Genomic DNA, 21127 nt, shown 5'->3' on the forward strand with positions numbered 1-21127 from the left:
CCAACTCTCGCAAAAATTATTGCTTGTCTGTTGCCCTTATCTAAAGGCAAACTCCTGGGAATGATCAGAAATGGTATTTTAAAATAAAATTGATAGGCACCAGTGCTTTATTTCCCTCAATATTCCCCATGACATATAGAGATAGCACCGTTTCTCAATAAGGCCAAAGAGCGAAAGTCGGTGAGATGAATTATCGGCTGCTAACAGTTACACCGCTTGAGAAGGGAGAAAACTTATAATGCAGAGTCGTGGCATTTCCACTGGGAAGGTTAGACTAGATGTAAAATCAATATGCTGTTATCTGTTTCTTGTTGTACTTTTTTTGGAAAGGAACCATAACCTGAAATGGGGTTAACTATCCTTGCTAACTACCATGATGTCTGAGGGATGGGATAGGAGAATGTGGGGGGCTTCTTTATTCAAAAAATTGGCCAATCATGGGGTGGCTGGGGATAAAACATAGGCCTCCTAAAAAAACATGGAAGGGGGAGGGGGTTATTTCTGGAATTTTTTTGTGAGGCGTTGCAATGTATAGTGCCCCATTTGCACCATGCATTTTAGACTGTATCTTAGAATCATAGAACGGTATAGTTGGAAGGGACCCTGAGGATCATCTAGTCCAACCCCCTGCAATGCAGGAATCTTTTACCCAATGAGAGGCTCAAACCCACAACCGTGAGATTAAGAGTCTCATGCTCTACTGGCTGAGCTATCCCCACACACACACACATGCATGCCTTTCCCCAAAGAATCATGGGAACTGCAATTTGTTAGGGGCGATGAGAAGGACATTATGCTTTCTGCGGCAGGGGGAGGGTCAGTGAATGCTGGTCGTGGATGCTTTTGAGCTCTAAATACAGTATGGTTTCATACCCTCCAACACATTGTGGTGAAAAACTGGACATGTGTCTTCTCCAGCCGTGCTCCTGCACGAATTATATGATGCACTCAAGATCACGGCCCCCAAAGATGCGCCTTTTTCGGGGCCATTCTTTTGCTGCACCCCAAAATGTGCATTTTTGGGGTGCCCTGCTCTTGGCTGAAAAAAGGGATGTCCCAATTTTATCAGGACAGTTGAGAGCTATGTGGTTTTATTCTGTATATTTTTTGTGTTCTGAAAACAAGCACAAACACCCTCTTCCTCCCTCCCTATGGCCATATATATATGAGTCCATATATATATATGAGTCCCTAAGACGGTTGGGGTGGCACCTTGTACGCCTCTTTCCAGCTACTCCTGCAGCCAAGCTACTGCCAAATGTATTTCTCTGCTTTCCTTTGGACCACATCAACAAGGTCAAAAGGGGGAAGGGGGGGGTATTGTCATCTGGGCAGCACAGGACCTCCACAAAACACTGCCCAGGTTTGCCCAGGGAGGACACTTCAGTCCTTCTAACACAGCTAAAAACATGGGAGGCAGCAGTTATGAATTGCCAGTCTCTGTAGCCATAGCAGGCACTGTGAGTCTCCTAACAAACAAAACTTCTGGTCTATTGTAGCAAGGGATGAAATGGAACAAGTAATTGGAGCAACATGAAATGCGCAGAGGAGTCAGTGCTCTCCCCTATGTTGCGGCGAAATGGTGTGTGTGTGTGTGTGTGTGTGTGTGTGTGTGTGTGTGTCTGCTTGAACAGACGTTCTCCAGAGGCAGCCCAATCCCCACACAGTTCGATAACCCAGATGTTCCCCAGATCCCCAGACGGGGGCTGGGAGGGATAAACGCACAATGCCTAAGCCAAGGTCTCCCTGAATCTGAAAGTTTAATAAAGTTGTGGCCAATTTTAATCTCATAACACGTCATGAGTCACCTGGGGTCGGGGGGGGGGTCTCTGCCTGGCCACGCAAAGAAGAGCATGCCAACAAACAATGGCTACTTGGGGAACGCACACTAGAATGACGGCAATAGTAACCAAAATATGAATAAGTGTTGTTTGTTTTGTAGCAGAACTCTGAGGCTCAGTCATGGCAGAAGTGCTGTTGCACTCAAGTCCTGCTAACTGGGCTTCTCACTGGCCACTGTGAGAACCCTGTGTGCTTCAGAGAAGGGTATCTCCCATCCTTAACTGGAGATAGCAAGGGTGGAACCTAAGACCTTCTGTATGCAAAACAGATGCCTTCCACTGAGCTGGGGCCATAGCTGCCAAGTCTCCCATTTTTCGCGGGAAACCCCCGTATTTTAAACCGTTTCCCGCTAGCAGCCCAGATTGGAAAAAATCCCGTAAACCCCCCGGATTTCCTACCTGCCAGGGAGGCTCCATTTTGGGTCCTGGTGCCGCCCGATTTCCCGTGTCCAGACATGGGTGGTGCGGCACCGGAAGTCGCTTCTACGCATGTCGGACATGCCTGGGCACCGAAAATCAGGCAGCGGCGGCACCGGAAGTTGCTTCCAGACATGCCTAGAAGCGACTTTCAGTGCCACGCCGCTACTGATCCCGCATTTTTCAGTGGGAGACTTGGCAGCTATGGCTAGGGGCCCTTCCCCAACATGAGGCTGGCACCTTCCCAGCCAGATTTGACTGGGTGGACAGCCCTTGTTATGCTCACTCACAGAAAGAAGCTATTTGTACCCCGTCTCTGTTCAGAACAGAAGTGAGGGAAGGTGTCCAGTTCTGGCATCCAATGAAATGTAGGCATGTTTAAGGGGGCATGTTCAAGGTAGGAGATGCTGAGCCAGTGCAAACAGGAACTGAGCAGGAAGAGCAACTGGGCTCTTGTGAGCTGTGGATTTTTGAGGGGATGTTTACGGAGACCTTTTGTCAATCCTGTAGGAGATAAAGGCACACAGGGACACGTGGGCCTCAGACTGGTGGCCCTTGCATGGTTATACTCACCATATTATTATAGTAAGCAAGAGGAGACACAAGTAAACACTTGGCCACAGCCCAAAGCCCCCACTCAGATATCATATGTGGAATTGGGGTAGGCTTTATTCCCTAAGCAGGGGAGGGGAAATCTATTTGCAAATGTTTCCCCCTCATTGTCCCTTCCCTTTGATGAATGCTTATGAACATTCTCTCTCCTGCTGAGCAGGTCTTGCAGCCTATAGCTGTGCTTTTGCTTCTCCTCGATCATCACACACCACTTTGCAGGCTGCTCTCCAGCTTCCTGGCTGCCTGTGACTGTGATTCAGAGCGCTCGTTTCCTGAAATAGGATTTGTCTCGAACATTGTGTGAGTCGCTCCACAGATCGCTCTTCCCTGCAACGAATGCTGAATTCAACCGGCTAGCGGCTGCAGACCTGTGATGCGCATAAGAACGGCTTGAAGGAAAGCCTTGGATAATGTCCACCCAGACTATTTTTTTAATGCTAGACATATTTATGGAGAGGCTATTCAAGGGGCAGCTTTTAAGTCCACTTGTAAGACTGTGCTAGAGACATAGAGGGGAAACTTTTCTGCAAGAAAGCCACACAAACACACAGTAAGCAACATGAGTCCCAAATAGGCTTTTTGAGACTCCAGCATCTGTAAACTTGAGATCCAAGAATGATGTCACATGGCCTGGCGATGCCTCAAAGTGATGGTATGAAGTGGGGCCTGGTGATGTCACAGAGCTGTCAGCCCAGCAATAAAGGGGTGGAGTCTAGCAACAAAAAGGGGAAGCCAAAGGTATGAGATCCCCCTGTAATGGAAGATGGGAATGATATTGAAAATGACTTTGAGGAGGCAACGTAACTGGTGCCATGCCTCCATGAGTCCTTGCAGGAGGCACCAATGGCAATAAAGCAAGGTCAACCTGGAGGGCATGCCTCCACTCTCAATGTACAAAGATAAAGTACAAAGAGAAGCGGGAGAGGTGATTTGATAGCCATCTTCAGATATCTGAAGAGCTATCAGATGGAAGATGGAGCAAGCTGGTTTTCTCCTGCTGCAGGGGTAGGACCTGAACCAATGGATTCAAGGTAATAATAATAATAATAATAATAATAATAATAATAATATATTATTATTATTATTATTATTATTACTATTATTACTATTATTATTTATTAACAACAACAATAATAATACCCTGTCCATCTGGCTGAGTTTCCCCAGCCACTCTGGGCAACTTCAACCAGAAATATTAAAATACAATAATTTATTGAACATTAAAAGCTTCCCTAAACAGGGCTGCCTTCAGATGTCCTCTAAAAGTCTGGTAGTTGTTTCTCTCTTTGACATCTGGTGGGAGGGCATTCCACAGGGTCGGTGCCACTACCGAGAAGGCCCTCTGCCTGGTTCCCTGTAACTTGGCTTCTCGCAGCGAGGGAACCGCCAGAAGGCCCTCGGTGCTGGACCTCAGTGTCCGGGCAGAGTGATAGAGGTGGAGACGCTCCTTCAGGTATACTGGACCGAGGTACAAGGAGCAGTGGCGGAGGAAGCCACTCGGGCACCCGGAGTGGCAAACATGACATGCACCTGGGGGCGGGGCATCACTATTCAGTCTTCCGCAATTTGGGGGTGCCAGCATCGTCTTTGTCCATTCACTCTGTTTTTTTATATCTTGCATGCATGGATCTCTTTTGCTCTGGGAGCAAGCCTTTTGCAGGCGTGTTAGGGACAAAAATATATTGGAAGCAAAGGACTGTCAGACCCTTTCCAATTTCCAGGAATTAATTAATTAATTAATTGCAGGCATCCCCTTCAGGTAGACTGATCCCTAGTTGCTGAGAACTTCGTTAATCATGTTTAAAAAAAAAAAAAAAACCTTAAACCTGCCCTGGTAGCAAACTGATCCCATGATTCATGGCGGAGAAAGAGAAAGTGAGTGCAAATTTGCACACTGCCACATCATTGTCAGCTGCACGCTTCCATTAGTCCCTGGCAGCTATCTCTCCCTGCCACCCAGGAAGTAACCTGAAACTTGTCCTCATCTGCATCCATTACTGAGCACTGTAAGGTCCCTGGGTTGTGGGTCATGACCCAGCCTTGCTCAGAATTACCCCCTGGAGCTACTATTGGCGCAGAGAGGGGAGCTTCTAATTGGAGCCTTCTCCCTGGAGCTAATAGCAGTTTCAGCAATAGAGGAATTATTTTGATGTGATCACAACATACAGGGAAAGTATTGACCCCCTCCTCCCTGTGTGCACCGATTATTATTATTAATTTTAATGTGCACGTTAGATATTTGCATGCATTTAACATTATGTGTAGTTTGGTACATGCAGATTCCCTCCACAGTGCAGAGATGGTTTGCTTTTTTGGGGGGGGGGGGAGCAGAGTCACAATGCTAGCTTTCCAGCAGGTGTGTCACTGCTGCTGTCCAGGAAGGGGATGGGTGAGACAGCAGGGAGATCCGCAGGATGCAGCTGACCAATCTGAAGCTCTATTTGGCTTTTGGAAGGGAACTGCAATAGCAGGGACCCTTGTGTTGTAAGACTAGTTATGTGAGGACTTGCCACCCCACCCCTTTCAGAATTTATCTTTGAGGAGGGGGTGGTAAATGAAGGACTAATTTAATGAGGGGGTTGTTGGATGTCTGATCCATCTGATACTTTTGGTTTCAGATTATTCCAAATGGTAAAACCAATATGTTCCAGAACATCCCAGGTGATACCAGTGAGTTCTCTGCAGTCTCTGCCCATCCCGGTCTAGATCCCCATTGCTGCCTCCTCCCATTTAGCCTGGTTTGTCTGAGGCACCTAAGTCAATGGGAAGGGAACTGTAACTGTCATAATACCCAGATGATTCAGATATACGTGATCAGGAGCAGGCACCTTCATGCAAACTTTGAAACAGGACTGAAAATCACGATGGAGAAGTTAGACCCTTAGCTGCACATACCACAGAAAACATAGGATTATAAAACTGGCAACGTGGAGGCCATCTGCTCCCTGCTCAATGTAGAATTTACTAAGCAGGATGCAACCACAGCATGCCAATCAGTCCTCAATCAGATGTTTTGGACTACAACTCCCATCAGCCATAGGTAGCATGGCCAATGGTCAAGGACGGTCAATGACAATTGGTTATGCTGGCTAGGGCTGATGGAAGTTGCAGCCCAAAACATCTGGAGAACACCAGGTTGGTGAGGACTGATTGTATCCTGTTTTGTAGATGCTACGTTGAGCAGGAAGCTGGAGTAGATGGTCCAAGCATGGCCAATGGTCAAGGGTGGTTAAGGATAGTCAATGGTCCCAGCTTTATAAGTCTGTGTTTCTGTAGTATATTAAACTAAGGCTATATACTTCTTCAAAGGGATTAAATGTGAAAACATGTGCACAGACATGAAAGGCACACACATTCCTTTGTAGGCGCTTATTGCCCAAGGATACAAGTATCTCCAGCAAAGGAAACGTCAGCACCTCCCAAGGTAGACTGTTCCATTTTTGAATAGCTCTTACTATCAGCAAGCTTCTCTTAAATTTTAGCCCAAACACGCTTCCATACAATTTTCATCAACTGGTTCTTGCCCTATCCTCTGAACAACGGAGAACAAGTCTGTGAAGGCGCAGTGCAAAATTAATCAGAGAATGGTTCTCAGGAGGCCATGATGTAAATCCATATCTTTGACAAAGTGCTGAAAATGCTAGAATTGTTCGCAAACTCTGAAAGGTTCCATTCATTTTGGATCCCAGATTAATGAAGTATATGAAAGTATATGAAAGCATATCTATTTGTTATTACAATAGATTTAAGTGCATTTCTCTTGAAATCCATCAGCAGTTCCACTCTTATTGCATCTGCAATATTTGATACATGCATACAGAAACAGAACAAGATCTTAAACCCAGCACGTTGGCTGGAAAAAAATGTATATAAGTGGAAAGTGATTATTTAAAATCCATCCTTATGGGCGGATTATGGGAGGCACGCTACTCATGAAAGAAAACCAGAGTACTGAGCAGAAGAAGGGAATAAGCTAATGCAAACAAATGTGATCTTTCACAAGTACGCTCTGTCTTCCTTTTTCTATAATTAACTGTTCTTTTAGTTTGCAAGAGACTCATTTTGTTAATCTAAAAGGGTAATTGCTTTTTACCCAAGCAATGTAGGTTTCAATCGCCACAATCTTGCACCCTCCCTCCCTGCATGTATGGAAAGCATGGAGCTTATCACAAGAAAAAGGTAGTAGGATCTTGCTTGTCCCAAGAGTTAGGACTGTGTCAGGGGCAGCATTCTAGAACAGTTAAGGAGCCAGGCACCCAAGTCCAGGCTCTAAGAGCAATCAGGATAATAGCTCAGTGATTAGAGCATCTGCCTTGCACACAGGAGGTCCCAGGTTCGATCCCCAGCATCTCCAGTTAGAGCTGGGAAAATCCAAGATCGGAGAACAAGCCAGAAGCACAAGACCCTATGGAGTGCGGGTAGACTTTGTTGCTCAAGCACAGTTCCTCCAAGACAGGAAGCTCTCTTATACTCCTTCCTGTCCTGTAGGAGCCAATGACCATTCTGGGTGGAGTCACTATGGAAAGTTATTCCCTGAGAAGCTGCAAGGCTCACCATATGTGGTAGTGCTCAACAGTTCCTGACATGGAATATAAAGGGGCATGAGGACGAATGACCCGCGAGGAATCCTAAGTGAGGTGCATAAGGGTTTCAGCTTGATGTAATTTCCTCCTTACGTCAAAGCACTCCTAGTATAGCTGTACAGCCAGCACAATATCACTCTGGCAGTAGAGTCATATCCAAGTTAGTAAACCAAGGTTAAGTCACAGTTATCCCTGTTTGGATATAATGGGAGACTGTGGATTAAACAAACTAAGTATATCAGTGAGGAAAAGAGGAGAGATGGCTGGAAGGGTGGGAAGGAAAGCAAACAGCCCTCTCTCTGACTGTCCTCACCGGCAGAATGAAGCACCACTGATGAGGGAGGGCTCACCATGCTTTCTCTTGACTTGATAACCATGGTTTATTAAGCTAATATTGCTACCTCTGAGCTCAGTCTATGTGTGAATAAACAGAGACGAATCTGACATCACCACAGGAAGGTCTATAGGTCACGGATACAGCAGAGGGTTCCTTGTGCATCTCCAGGTGGAACTGGGAATGTCCCATGTCTAAAAATCCTGGGCAGCCGCTGAACTAGATGGACCAATGTTATAATGTTGCTTCCTATGTCCTTAAGTTCAGCATTCAGAAAGTTGTGTTACAACTTTTCAGTCTCCCCAGACAATTTGCTGCAGACCTCCAAGTTGCCATAAGTCCAACAATAACAAAAAGACTTCAGAGGGGCGCTCCTGTGAGAAACTGCTGAACTTGAATTTATTAGCAAATGTTATTCCGTTGAATCTGGGCTCAAGTGAGGAAGATAGCAATATAATCTTATCACCCATGACTGCTGTTGTGAATGAGTCATTCCATTCATATTGTTTATGCATTTGGCCTATGCATAGAAATGTGGTGTAACTACTGCCTGCCCTTTGCATTTCTTGGCCCCTTTTGTTTGCTCCACTTTTGACAAACTTTTATATCTCTGCATGTATGAATTGCATCCAGAATTCGGGTGCAACCCGAACTCCTTGATGTTGTTGCCTGGGGAGGTTAGAAAACCAAAGGGAGGGGGGCTTCACCATGCTGGAGGTCCCATGGCAGGTATAAAGTTACCACTTGTGGTAGCCAGCAGAAAGCCTGAAAACTGAGAATTTGGGAGTCGGGTGACAGAGGAATCTGGCATATCCCATAAGGGACAGGGATTTGTATCTCTCACTATGTTCCATGACTCCTCAGCCTCTCTTAAGCTTTTGTAGTTGGAGTCAGTCAGGGCCCCACCCTCCCAGGCCAGGTGGGAAAGGGCCTGCAGGACAGGGAGGAGGTCTTCCAAGACTCATAGCCATAATCCCTTGCTATGAAATTGATTCAAGATGCTTTATGGGAATATTTCATACACACCTACACACCAAATGAGGATAGCACAGCTTATGCCACAATAAATTTGATAGGCTTTAAAATGCCACAGGATTTTTTTCCTGGCTGCATTGCTCCAATAATAATAATAATAATAATAATAATAATAATAATAATAATAATAATTTCTTATTTGTACCCCGCCCATCTGGCTGGGTTTCTCCAGCCACTCTGGGCAGCTTCCAACAAAGATTTAAAATACATTAACATGTCATGCATTAAAAAACGTCCCTGAACAAGGCTGGAGTCATGCATGCAAGATCCCAGAAGTACCTGGGATCCCTTGCACCCTTGGCAAGGAGCTGTATTGATGCCCCACCCCTGCCAATTAAAAAATATCCATTCACTGCAATAGTCACATTATAAATTACTACATTTTATGTGACCCAGGTTCTCAAACGTTCAGAGTGAGGGTGAGGCAAGGTGGAAGGGCAAAAACATTCACACACCTTTGTGCCATGGCGCAGGAAGGATGGATAGCTTCTCCTGCTTTTGATCTCACTGCAGCAGCGGTGGTGCTGCACCACAAACACATGTGTCATATGCTCCATAGTCTGATAGGTAGTTTTTGCACATCACCGCCCCCCCCCCCCCGGTCTGCATCTCCAGAGGGTGCCAGTTTCCACGAATGCCAAAGATTCCCCCAATCACATGACAACTTTGCTTGTATGTCTCTGAACCATTGTCACAACTGAGCTCATGCAGGTTATGTAAGGTTGCCTGAAATTGAAATGTTCTGCAGGACTATGTGTTATTAGTTATATTATGAAACACCAAATACAATACAGCCATGGCAAAGTTGAGCTTCCTGCATAGTTGCATTAGCCTGAGTTTATTGAAGACCTTGGAAATGTAAGCTTCAGGCAAGCTGCTAAGACCTTTTTATTTTGTCAGGCTTGTAGTGTGGGTTAAAGTTCCGTCTCCTGGTTTTTATCGCTGAGTTGCTTTATCACGCTCTTGGTTTTACTGTACGAAATTGATTTCAGTGCAGCTTGAAGATTTTTCCTGTATGTTATACTTATGTTTGCGAACTGTTTTATCGTATACAGTGGTGCCTCGCAAGACAAATTTAATTCGTTCCGCGAGTCAATTCGTTTTGCTAAAAATTCGTCTTCCGAATCGCGGCTTCCCATAGGAATGCATTGAAATTTCTTTTTTCTTTTTGCCCATAGGAACGCATTCATTAAATATCAATGCATTCCTATGGGAATCCGCGATTCGCAAGATGAATTTTTCGCAAAACGAATTCGTCTTGCGAGTCACCATCAGATCGCAAGACGCATTCGTCTTGCGAAAAATTCATCTTGCAGGGCATTCGTCTTGCGAGGTACCACTGTACTCATTTATTTTACATGTTTTCTTTAATAAACTGCTTCGGGTTTATTTTGGAATACACATGGTTCAAAATAAATACATTGCAACAGTGTCCACAATATGCATTGCATTGTTAAATTTCACATAGTAATCACCATTATTAGAATCAAAGAAGAGAATATTTAATATATATTTTGGAAAGTGGTTTGTCTATCTGTCCCTGTTCTCCTTAGGTTCCGCTGCCTCTCAAGATATTGTCACCAAACACAGCTAAAGAGTTCCTGATGTGAAGAAGAAGAAGAAGAAGAAGAAGAAGAAGAAGAAGAAGAAGAAGAAGAAGAAGAAATCAATATAAAAAAATTCCTTCAGTAGCACCTTAAAGACCAACTAAGTTTTTATTTTGGTATGAGCTTTCGTGTGCATGCACACTTCATCAGATACACTGAAACAGAAGAGATACACAGATACACTGAAACAAATCAATATATTTTGGAACTCTAGTTTTCATTTCCCAACACTTTTTGAGAAATGAAATTCCCATGGGGAGCTCCAGGAAGGGGCCAAGTTGGAATTCTTGACCAAAGAGAAGAGGATCTACATTGTGCGAATAAGTCCAGAGGTTCAGGGGCTGGAATTTCAAAGCATTTATCTATTCATAAAATACTACAGCACTGAAGCAGTCAGAATTCAGTAGAGAAATGTTTCTATTACAACTGTCTTCTGGATTCAGCACAGAGAACTGAGGCAGAAAATGACCAGGGAGGGAATTTAGTCCAAGTTGAACATTCAGCAACCCCATGAAATCGCCCGTGAGAGAAGGAAGGTCGCTGCTAGACTTGTAAACATGGTAGAGAGGGACTTTTACCACGTTAAAAGCAAAGTGGTTAAAGTTAATACGCAGGATGCAGCCGCCTGTCAGCTGCTGCCCATCCCAGATGTATGCTATAGAGCTCAGCTCCCCCCCCCCAATTCTAATGGCAGCCCTTTGAACTGTGAGGAGGGGGTCAGCTTTGTTCATTTCTTTTTGCAGGACCTTCCATTTGCTATTCAGGGTGCTGACCTGTAATGGAGCATAGAGATTTTCAGACGGAATTGCCTTCCATCCAGAACCTTGCCTTAAGGCCATCTTTGACATGGCACAGACAGCCAAGGACACCTTGCAAAATTGCAGCAACATGGATGCCTGGTGCTTTTATTAAATGACTGCATTTATAAACGTGAACAGGGGAAGAGGAGATGTTACACGCAGGTCTTCTGCCCTCTCTTGTGGCAGACTTCACACACACACACACCTTTTTTTTTTTTTAACCTGTAAGGCTTCTCTTGACTTCAAGGTGACTTAACATTTTTCTTCCCCTATGGGCTCAGCTTGAGGTCATCAGTTTGTGAATGGGCCAGGATTATGCAACCAGGAAGCCAGTTTGCTTGTGCCTCCCCTGGGTTAAGTTCTTAAGGTCTCAGTTTAGCACCAGCTGATGGGAGACAGGGGCAAGGGGAGGAAGCTGGCAATTGCCTACATTATTTTGAAAATGAATTTTTAAAAGGGGAGTGCGAAGGTTTTCTCTCATGTTAATTGGCACCCCAGGGGGAAAGTAGCATGTGGGTGATGCTATGCAAGTGAAACTGTTTTTGCTGTCTCCAGAAAGTGAACCCTACATATATGAGGTGTCTTCTGAACACAGGAAGCTGCCTTATACTAAGGCAGACTGCCAGTCCAAAGAGCCCAGTGCTTTTTACACAAATAGGTGTAGAGGTGGATTTCTCCTCACTTATATTGCCTGAATTTCTTTACACTGAGATGCCAAGGACTGAAATTAGGATTCTGTGCATGTAAAGTCTGAGTATACGTCCTTCACCCTTGCTGGCTCCCGGCACTCAGGAAAGGGGGATTTGAACCCATAGCTTCACGAGACAGGTGGAGGGTAACGGAACCAAACTGAACCACGGCGCAAAGAGATTTTTCCGAGGAATTTGCTGAGGACTTTATTTCCCTCGCCCCTCTGCAAAAAGAGAAGCAGTTCGCCAAATGCACTCCAAATATTGTCAACCAATGTACATTTGTGCGTCACCGTTTTGCTCCTCATAATGCCCCAGGTATGATGCTAAGTCCACGGCATTGTGGAAAACTGCAAAATGGCAGCCAGATCAACAGATGCCACTGCTGTTACTTCCAACAACAACAGGGTGATGGTGAAACTCTTGAAAAGAAAGAAAGAAGCTCTCCTATTGCTGAAAGTGAGCTCTGCCCTTATGCCCTACTTTTGGCTCAGCTGCAGAACATAGAAAGCTGCCTTCCACCAAGTCAGGCCATGGGTCCATCTAGCTCTGCATTGTCTACACTGACTGGCAGTGACCCCTCCAGGTTTTCAGGCAGGGGTCTTTTCCAAATGATACTTGGATCAAACCTGTGACCTACTGCAGACCCTCTAAAGTGTTCCTATTTTACAGAGATGGTCCCAGATTTACAGAAGCCGTCCTTGTTTCTGATTTGATCCCGGATTGTCCTGCTTTTCCCTATGATGTCTGCATTTTAATAATAATAATAATAATAATAATAATAATAATAATAATAATAGTATTTATTTATTTATACCCCAAGCATCTGGCTGGGTTTCCCCAGCCACTCTGGGCAGCTCCCAACAGAATATTAAAAACACAATAAAACATCAGACATAAAAAACTTCCCTAAACAGGGCTGCCTTCAGATGTCTTCTAAAAGTCAGATAGCTTTTTATTTCCTTGACATCTGCTGGGAGGGCGTTCTACAGGGCCACTACCGAGAAGGCCCTCTGCCTGGTTCCCTGTAGCCTCACTTCTCGCAGTGAGGGAACCACCAAAAGGCCCTCAGAGCTGGACCTTAGTGACTCCTGAACGATGGGGGTGGCTCCTTCAGGTATACTCAAGGAATTGTTGGAGGGTATGGAGTTATGCGACCCCCAAGTCAAGGAGATAAGTAACTATGCAACCTTTAGAAGACATCTGAAGGCAGCCCTGTATAGGGAAAATTATGTAATGTTTTTAAAAATGTTTTTTATATATATGCTGAAAACTGCCCAGAGTGGTGGTGGTGGTGAGGATGATAATGATAGAATACAAAGTCCCTATTTTCATTGGAGAAATGTTGGAGGGTATGCTACTGCAGATGCTCCACCACTGAACTACAGCCCCTCCCCCAAACCCATGAGAAACATGCCAAATAAAGTGGTTTTGGATTGGCTCACCATGCTTGAACTTCGAGGCAAGGAGGCAGATTTCCTAGCAGGCATTCCATCCCTTTGCAAAATGATGGTTTCTCCCGGCAGGAGAGGCCTGACTTCGCATGCAACCCCATCGCCGTATCTCTCATGGGGTGGTGGGCCTGTATCCAAAGACAAGGACTTCTCCAGCTTGCGCAACCGTGCTCCAGCCACGAGGTCATCGCTCCTCAAGCTCTCCAGGTCCGTCTCTCGGTGTGACTTCCGGGCCACAGCATCGGCTTTCCAGCCCTCGGGAGTCTTCTTCTTCATCCGCAAGTCATCCAGGCTTCTACCACCCGATCCCAGGCTACTCTTTAGCTTGGCAGCCCGGAAAGCTCTCAGGCTCACAGGGTCGAGCACCCTGAACGTGACCTCGTTCAGGAACTGTGAGAACTTGAGCTTGGCCTCGATCTTCTCTTCCACGACAGACACAGAGCTTGAGGACCCTTGGCTCAGCACGCTGAGGTCAGAGGCCGACGAGCTGCTTCTCTTCTGCACCTTCCCCCTCTGCAGCTTCTGACTGGTGCTCCCTGCTTTGGCTGGGTAGAGTGAAGCGTGCTCCAGACCATGAATGTTTTCACCCCATTTCTGGCTGCGTTTCAATCGATGGGATTGATAGCCTTCATCCTTATTTTTGCTTTTAACAAAGCTTTTAGCCTCTGGCCTTCCGCCACTTTGGAGCTCAAAGCTGTCCTCGCTGGAGCTGCAGGGTTTGGAATAGCTCGCCATACCCAACATGCTCAAATGTCTTCTCTCCAGGCTGCTTCCAGCTTCAGAGGCACGCAGATAGGCAGCAGCACCGCAACATGGTCGTTCTTCAGCCATCCCTCTAGGCCCTTCTGGCTTGTGGAGTCTCCCGCGTGCCCCACTCTCCGCCTTGATGTGTGTTGGAGATCCTTTGGACAATGGCTCCATGGGATCTTTTCTTTTACGTATCGGAATGTTAACCTATGGCCAGCAAGATGGCATCTCCCTCTTTTTCTTCATCCAAGCAAAACGGCCGTTTCCTTGGCAAAATACACCCCTGGTCCAGCTGCCGCAGTTCACAATCCCTAGTCACACATATCCACCAAAATGAGATCAATAGCAAATTTGCATCATTTTAATTAGTTGTACCAATCAACTAAATCCATAGTACATGCAATCTCCCACCTCCTGCCCCGGTCCCCGTTGCTGAGAAACGTGGGTTTCCATCGATCAAGACAAGCATCTGATATATTCCTGCCTGTTGAACTGTGAACTCATCTACATTGATGTGAATCAATTCACACTAAGTAAGCTCTGGGGCAGTAACATTGCAGGGCTTTTTTTTTTTTTTAAAAAAAAAGTCAGATACTAAAGAAGGTCATATGATGGTATGAAATGCCCTGCTCTTTGTCAATGCACTCTGTTCTGTTATAAAACACACACACACACAGCTCTATGAGGACCCATCAGGCCATGGAATAAGATGCTTAGGAGAATGATCTGGTGTCCCCCCCCCCACTGCAGCATTGTCCATGCACTGAGGATTCCCCTTCAATGTACTGTACATGCAATGGGGGACATGCAAAGACACTGTTACCCACAATATTACATGGAATGGGAAGTCACATCCAGTCAGCCCATCCTCTCCACCCAATGGTCTGGTGCTCTAGGGAAGCTGTAACTTGTACTGAGTGGAGGAAGAGGTCTGATCACATGGGAGGCCCACAAAGACCTCACATCCTCTCTGATGTGTTGACTTTGTGTTTTCTTATCCCATAGGATCTACTGATCTTATGGGAATCTTCCATATGTGGACACTGAACCCTGGGTGGGGCTTCGTTTTGCCTTTAGTTTCTGTGCGTTGTTCATCATTTTTTGTTGAAAACATTGAGAATTATGATTGTATTCACTGAAAGGATTCTTATTGCATTGGTTTAGAAACTCAAATGATGATCAGCTGTGAGTCGGACCAGAATTGCCCTTCCTGGACAGAGATAACCTGCTCACATCTTGCAAAAGTGAAAAAGCAAACTCTGTGGCACAATGTTACCTACAGATCCAAAAATCTTGAGAATTGCCAGTCAATGCCAACATCTGCTGATTATATATATATATATATATATATATGTCAATGCCAACATCTGCTGATTTAATATATATATATGTGAGAACAGGTGGTATCGAACAGCTCTGAATCTCAAATCAGTCAATTCACCTTTCTCATTTACCACTTTTCTTGAAATTACAGTGTGATCTTTATGCTATTTAATTGCCTCTCTTTCCCACCCCTCACTGATGACTTCCTGACGTTGCCTATAACATGGTCAGGGTTCCTTTCCTTTCTGAACACCATTACACAGAAGAAGAAGAAGAAGAAGAAGAAGAAGAAGAAGAAGAAGAAGAAGAAGAAGAAGAAGAAGAAGAAGAAGAAGAAGAAGAAGAAGAAGAAGCTGAAATGCTGTACAACTTCACAGGGGTCTGGGGAAGTTCACCACTCTGCATCAAAACGGTCTTGTGAAGGCTCTTTGGAATTTCTTACAAACTGCGTGCGACACAACGAGAGTGAAGGCATCTCCCTTGGCAAATCAGCATTCCACCTGCATAGCTGGGCACCTTGGAGGACTAAGAACGATGCATTATGAGGCACTTATTGGGAATACATTGCCAGCTTGATCACGGAGGGTATATAAAGAATTTGGGCAAAGGTTAATTGAAGCTTATTTAGGTGCCAAATGACATTTGAGAGAGCTTTTCTGAACACCTCCAGGTCTGAGCAAAAGGCAGAACAAGACCGAAGGATCCCACCACCACCAAGATTAATTGATTCAGTGGGATGACTCTGCAAACCTGCAAATGGGTGCCCCTGCACTGTGAAAAGAAATTAAGACTTTTGTGCTTGGGAGGTAGGGGCAAAGATTTGTCCTTTTCCTTACGTTTAATATATTTTTTAAGGGCTTTGTTTTCCTGGGAATAGTAGCCTATCACGAGCAAATGAAATCTCCTGTAGCAAAAGGAGGAGAACTGCCGCCAAGGTTGTTATGACAACTGGAAGTTTCCTAAAGAAGAGCTCAGAAAGATGTTTTCGTTTTGTGGCAAGAACTGTTAAGCACCGCTTGCAATTACCCTGTAAAAAATATTTTCCCTCCTGGTCCTGCAAAAGTGCTGGTGGCAGCATTTGCAGGTTAAATGAATCAGCACCCTGCTCTTATGAGTTTTGAAGATACGATACCCATAGCTATCACTGCAGCTCACTGGGCACCTGACAGCTGGGCCTGTCACATGGGTAGTTTTAATCTCATTTGGCCATTATTTTTTACTAGCAAAAAATTGGTCACTGTTATGATGTGTGTGGTGTATTTGCAGAAAGCGTTGGTATACTTCAAGATTTTGCATTGCCCTTGTCAATTTATTTATATATGCTGCATTTTCCACAGTAAATCTGTGCTCAGAGTGGCTCCGAATCAAAATCTCAATACAGCAATACAATGGCAATACACAAGAGGACTGCAACAGAACAATAAGATGTTAACAATCAATAGCTGCTCATTTGTTTAACATTTAACCAAGCATAGAGCTTACTGATATGTCAAGTCAAAATACCTATGAAGCAACTCCCTTAGGAAGGACTCTTGGGATGGAGGGTAGAGCAAAAAAAGAAAGAAAAGAAAAAAGCTAATGGTAAAGGACACCTGGATGGTTAAGTCCAGACAAAGGTGACTATGGGGTTGCTGTGCTCACCTCGCTTTCAGGCCGAGGGAGCCGGTGTTTGCCCACAGACAACTTTCCGGGTCATGTGGCCAACATGACTAAACTGCTTCTGGCACTGTGGGACACCGTGACGAGTGCCAGAGTGCATGGAAATGCCATTTACCTCCCTCAGCGGTACCTATTTATCTACTTGCACTGGTATGCTTTCGAACTGCTAGGTTGGCAGGAGCTGGGACAGAGCAACGGGAGCTCACCCCATTGTGCAGATTCGAACTGCGGACTTTCCGATTGGCAAGCCCAAGAAGCTCAGTAGTTTAGACCACAGCGCCACCCTCTGTGAGGGTGGAGCAGCACAGATGAAACCAACCATCCTCTGATGGCAACCAGAGAGTCTCTTTCCCATCACAGTTCTGGAAATAGCTCCCTTATGAGGGTTCTCATCCCTCACAGAAGCTCCCTTTCAGAGGTTCCTAGGGCTGGAGGCCCCTTCATGGATCACTGCCTTGTCGTGGCCACCTCATGAGAAAAGAAGAATCCTTGGAAAAGACCTTGATGTTGGGAAAGATGGAGGGCACATGGAGAAGGGGACGACAGAGGACGAGATGGTTGGACAGTGTTCTCGAAGCTATGAACATGAGTTTGACCAAACTGCGGGAGGAAGTGGAAGACAGGAGTGCCTGGCGTGCTATGGTCCATGGGGTCACGAAGAGTCGGACACGACTAAACGACTAAACAACAACAGGGCTGGAGGGGAGGGCAGTGTCAGGGACTGGCTGAATGAAGAAGAGTGGTGGACCATAAGGAGAAGTTTCATTCATTTCATAGTAGATCCCCAAGGAGGACATAGAAGAAGAAGACATGGACTCCAGATTGTGGTGGTGTCACATTGGGGAGCAGTCTGGGGAAGGGCCGAGTTAGAAGCAGGAGAATTGAGTGATCAATGAGAGTCAGAAGAAGGAGGCCCTTCCAGGACAGGGCTGGAATCTAGGAGTCTGAATGTCAGCACAGACTAAGACAGAGAGGGGTCAGAGATTGACCCTTCTACCCAGCAGCTGGACCGTCCCAGTCCTGCTGGCTCTCCTCCCCTTCTGACACCCCATTCAAGGAGAGTCCTGAACAGACAGGCCCAGAGGAGGAGCCCACCCCCTCGTTGCAGTTTCCATCTGCTTGGGGGAGGGGATCCAGATTGAGAGACTAGACGGGGAAGGGTGGGACCAGTGGTTAGTTTCAGAAATGCCTTAAGCTAAATGAGACGAGACAGAGGAACTCTGCTATGCTGTTGCTTTCCGTGAACAAAAGCTAGTTGCATTTTATGCCTCACATTCTTTTCTGTCCTGTGGATGACCTGTGCTCACTTGACAGCTCCTTGACAGGCAGGGCAGGTGGAAAAAGCCACCCGCTGGTGGCCAATGCAGAATCTCTCACCTCCAGGGATAGCAAGCATGTCCTGGTTTGCCACCTGTGGCTAAATGGGAAAGTGCTGCCCTGCCACTGGCAGTAGTAGTTTGGACTTGATATCCCGCTTTATCACTACCCGAAGGAGTCTCAAAGCGGCTAACATTCTCCTTTCCCTTCCTCCCCCACAACAAACACTCTGTGAGGTGAGTGAGGCTGAGAGTCTTCAGAGAAGTGTGACTAGCCCAAGGTCACCCAGCAGCTGCATGTGGAGGAGCGGAGACGCGAATCCGGTTCCCCAGATTATGAGTCTACCGCTCTTAACCACTACACCACACTGGCAGAGCCTCCCATATCTGGGTTGCGTGTCGGTGCCAGCAAGTGGCAACAAGATCTCGTGAGATCTCATGGAATGCTTCTGCTGCCTAAGGCGGCTGCCTCAACTCACCTCACAGGCTCACCCCTTTCTCCATATTGCTAATTCCAGTAAAACAGAAATGTCCCTTCCATGGCCGCCATTTTGTAACTGGCGCCTCCAGCATTCAAAATTCACTGTGCCAACTAGTCCAAAAAGGTGGGTGACCGCTGTTTTAGCAGCGGTTCAGACCATGGGGATCCAAAGTTCAGCCCAAAAATCTGTCTCCCGGGGGTGGGGTGGGGGAAATGAAAGCTAAATATGAAAGGGGAAGAAAGGAAACCGAAAAAATTATGGGAAATAGGAAATGAAAAAGAACTGTCCTGCTCTTCCGATTGGCCAATATGGTGGGAAAGCGAGTGGAAATAATGTGCTGTATTTAATTAAATACAGTTAAATATGGCAAAGAGAGGTAAAATATGGCAGAGAGAGTGCTGCTGGAGAAAATAAAAATTGCTAAACTGAGAGGGCTGGAAATGGCTCTACTGCTAAATAGGGAAATCATCTAGACTAGAATTAGCTAGGTTATTTTCATTTGGAAATTATGGTTAATTGTTCACACTCCTTTAAAATTACCTTTCGCTTCTAAAAAATATCTCCATGAAAACCATGAATGTACTGCTTGTAGGAAAAATGAATTTAATTCTGGTTTTAACTACTTTTATCAATTTAATTCCCATATTTATATAGGAATTATATAGTAAGTCTTCAACTTTTTCAGATCCAGGGCCCACCTGTAATCTAAACAAGCATTTGGGGGCCTTTTTTATTAATGCTTTACCACACATTTGTTATGCTGGCAATATTACTGTCGCAACTCACCTTAGTTGAGTCTGCAATACTGCAGTGGGTTCTTTCCCACTAGCTGAAGACTAATGGTTTAAGCAGTTTATCTGAAAACCTGTTAGTCTTCCCACCCGCCATTTCCTTACCACAGTCTCCAGAGAGTTGGCTGGGCCAGGAATCAAGTTCCAGAGGTTCGAGGGCAGAGGAGTAAAGATATTCACTTGGTGGTAGCAGTGAAGACCAAAGTAGGAGGGGCTGGGTTAGCAGGTTTGCTAGCCTCCCCTCTTATGGGGCAGGCTACTGTCTTAGACAGATATGATTCATCAAGGTGGATCGCTCATTTGGTTAAAGCGTGGTGCTAATAACACCAAGGTTACAGGGTCGGGATAGCTGCATATTCCTGCATTGCAGGGGGTTGGACTAGAGGATCCTCAAGGTCCCTTCCAACTCTATGATTCTATGATTTGAAATACTGATATCAGGAAATACTTTCCAATTGAAGTGTATTTTACAATGAAGACAGATTGATGTCTGCCAAATGAAAAATATTCTAATCATTTTTGGATCTCTTACACTGCACAGAGTTGCTTTTTTGGGTGGGTCTCTCCCCTCCTAGTGTACTGTTCTTTTCATGCAGAAGGAGCTCATGGGGCAAAGAGGAACTGTTACACTAGCTTCCTGGCAGCTGGGCCATGGTTGCTCACTGGAAGAGAGCGTGGTGAGGTCAGTGCAGTGCAAACACACTGGCAGGAACCGTGGATTGGCTCCTCCAATGTGTTTGTTCTTTCTGGCCTCCACATTGCCGTACTCTCTCCTTTTGTGGTTAGCAACAGTCAACAGTGACCCATCTGCCAGGAAGCTAGCCTATGGTTCTGCCCCAGCCAGTGAGCCGCTTCTTTTTTGTGTGTGTTATTAATGGGAGAACTGAGGTTGCAATTTTAACTTATCCAATGATTAAGATCCCATCTCCCATCTCCCAAAAAATGACGCTGTCAACTAGGCTAAATGGCTCTTGTTAATACTGAATGGTGAGGGGTGGGTGGGTTGATTGGATGAATGAATGAATGTTTGGAATACTGAAATCGTCGCTTCAAATATCTGCCGAGCGATTCTACAGAAATAGCAGAAGGAGAGCCAATTTGAATGAAACTGGCTCTGCTTGCAAATAGCCAAGATGGGAGGGTTCACCAGGCTATCAAAGGCAGCATGGAAGTCCCCAACAGGAAAGAGTAATTCCACCTGCCAATGGGAATGTCACATTGACGGGAAGAAACATTCGAAAGGCAAGCTGAACATCGCGGTGTTGCTTTTCCCCTGTTGCTTTTGGCTTGGCTCTCCTCCTTGAGTCACTTGCAGCCGGTTGGACTTCTGATTGTTCTCCTGAGTGGGGTAAAAATGTCAGAGCTCACTGTACGAGAGCATGTTAGAAATAAATAGCAACCATGGGGAAAATGGTAGGTAAATGTCATTTTTGATTA

The 21127-nt window shown here is 45.5% G+C and overlaps 1 protein-coding gene across 1 annotated transcript in view; it reads right to left on the reverse strand.

Annotated features, from left to right (window-relative positions):
• The window catches only part of BEGAIN (brain enriched guanylate kinase associated), a 172289-nt gene extending 158086 nt beyond the window's left edge, over positions 1-14203 (reverse strand). Inside the window, exon 1 of the mRNA XM_088661111.1 lies at positions 13364-14203. Coding sequence (XP_088517237.1) covers positions 13364-14203 — 840 coding nt within the window. The remainder of the gene's footprint in view (positions 1-13363) is intronic.
• Between the last annotated feature and the right edge of the window lie 6924 nt (positions 14204-21127).

The sequence above is a fragment of the Zootoca vivipara genome, chromosome 1 (assembly GCF_965207765.1).
Source record: "Zootoca vivipara chromosome 1, rZooViv2.hap1.1, whole genome shotgun sequence".
Classification (NCBI taxonomy): Eukaryota; Metazoa; Chordata; class Lepidosauria; order Squamata; family Lacertidae; genus Zootoca; species Zootoca vivipara.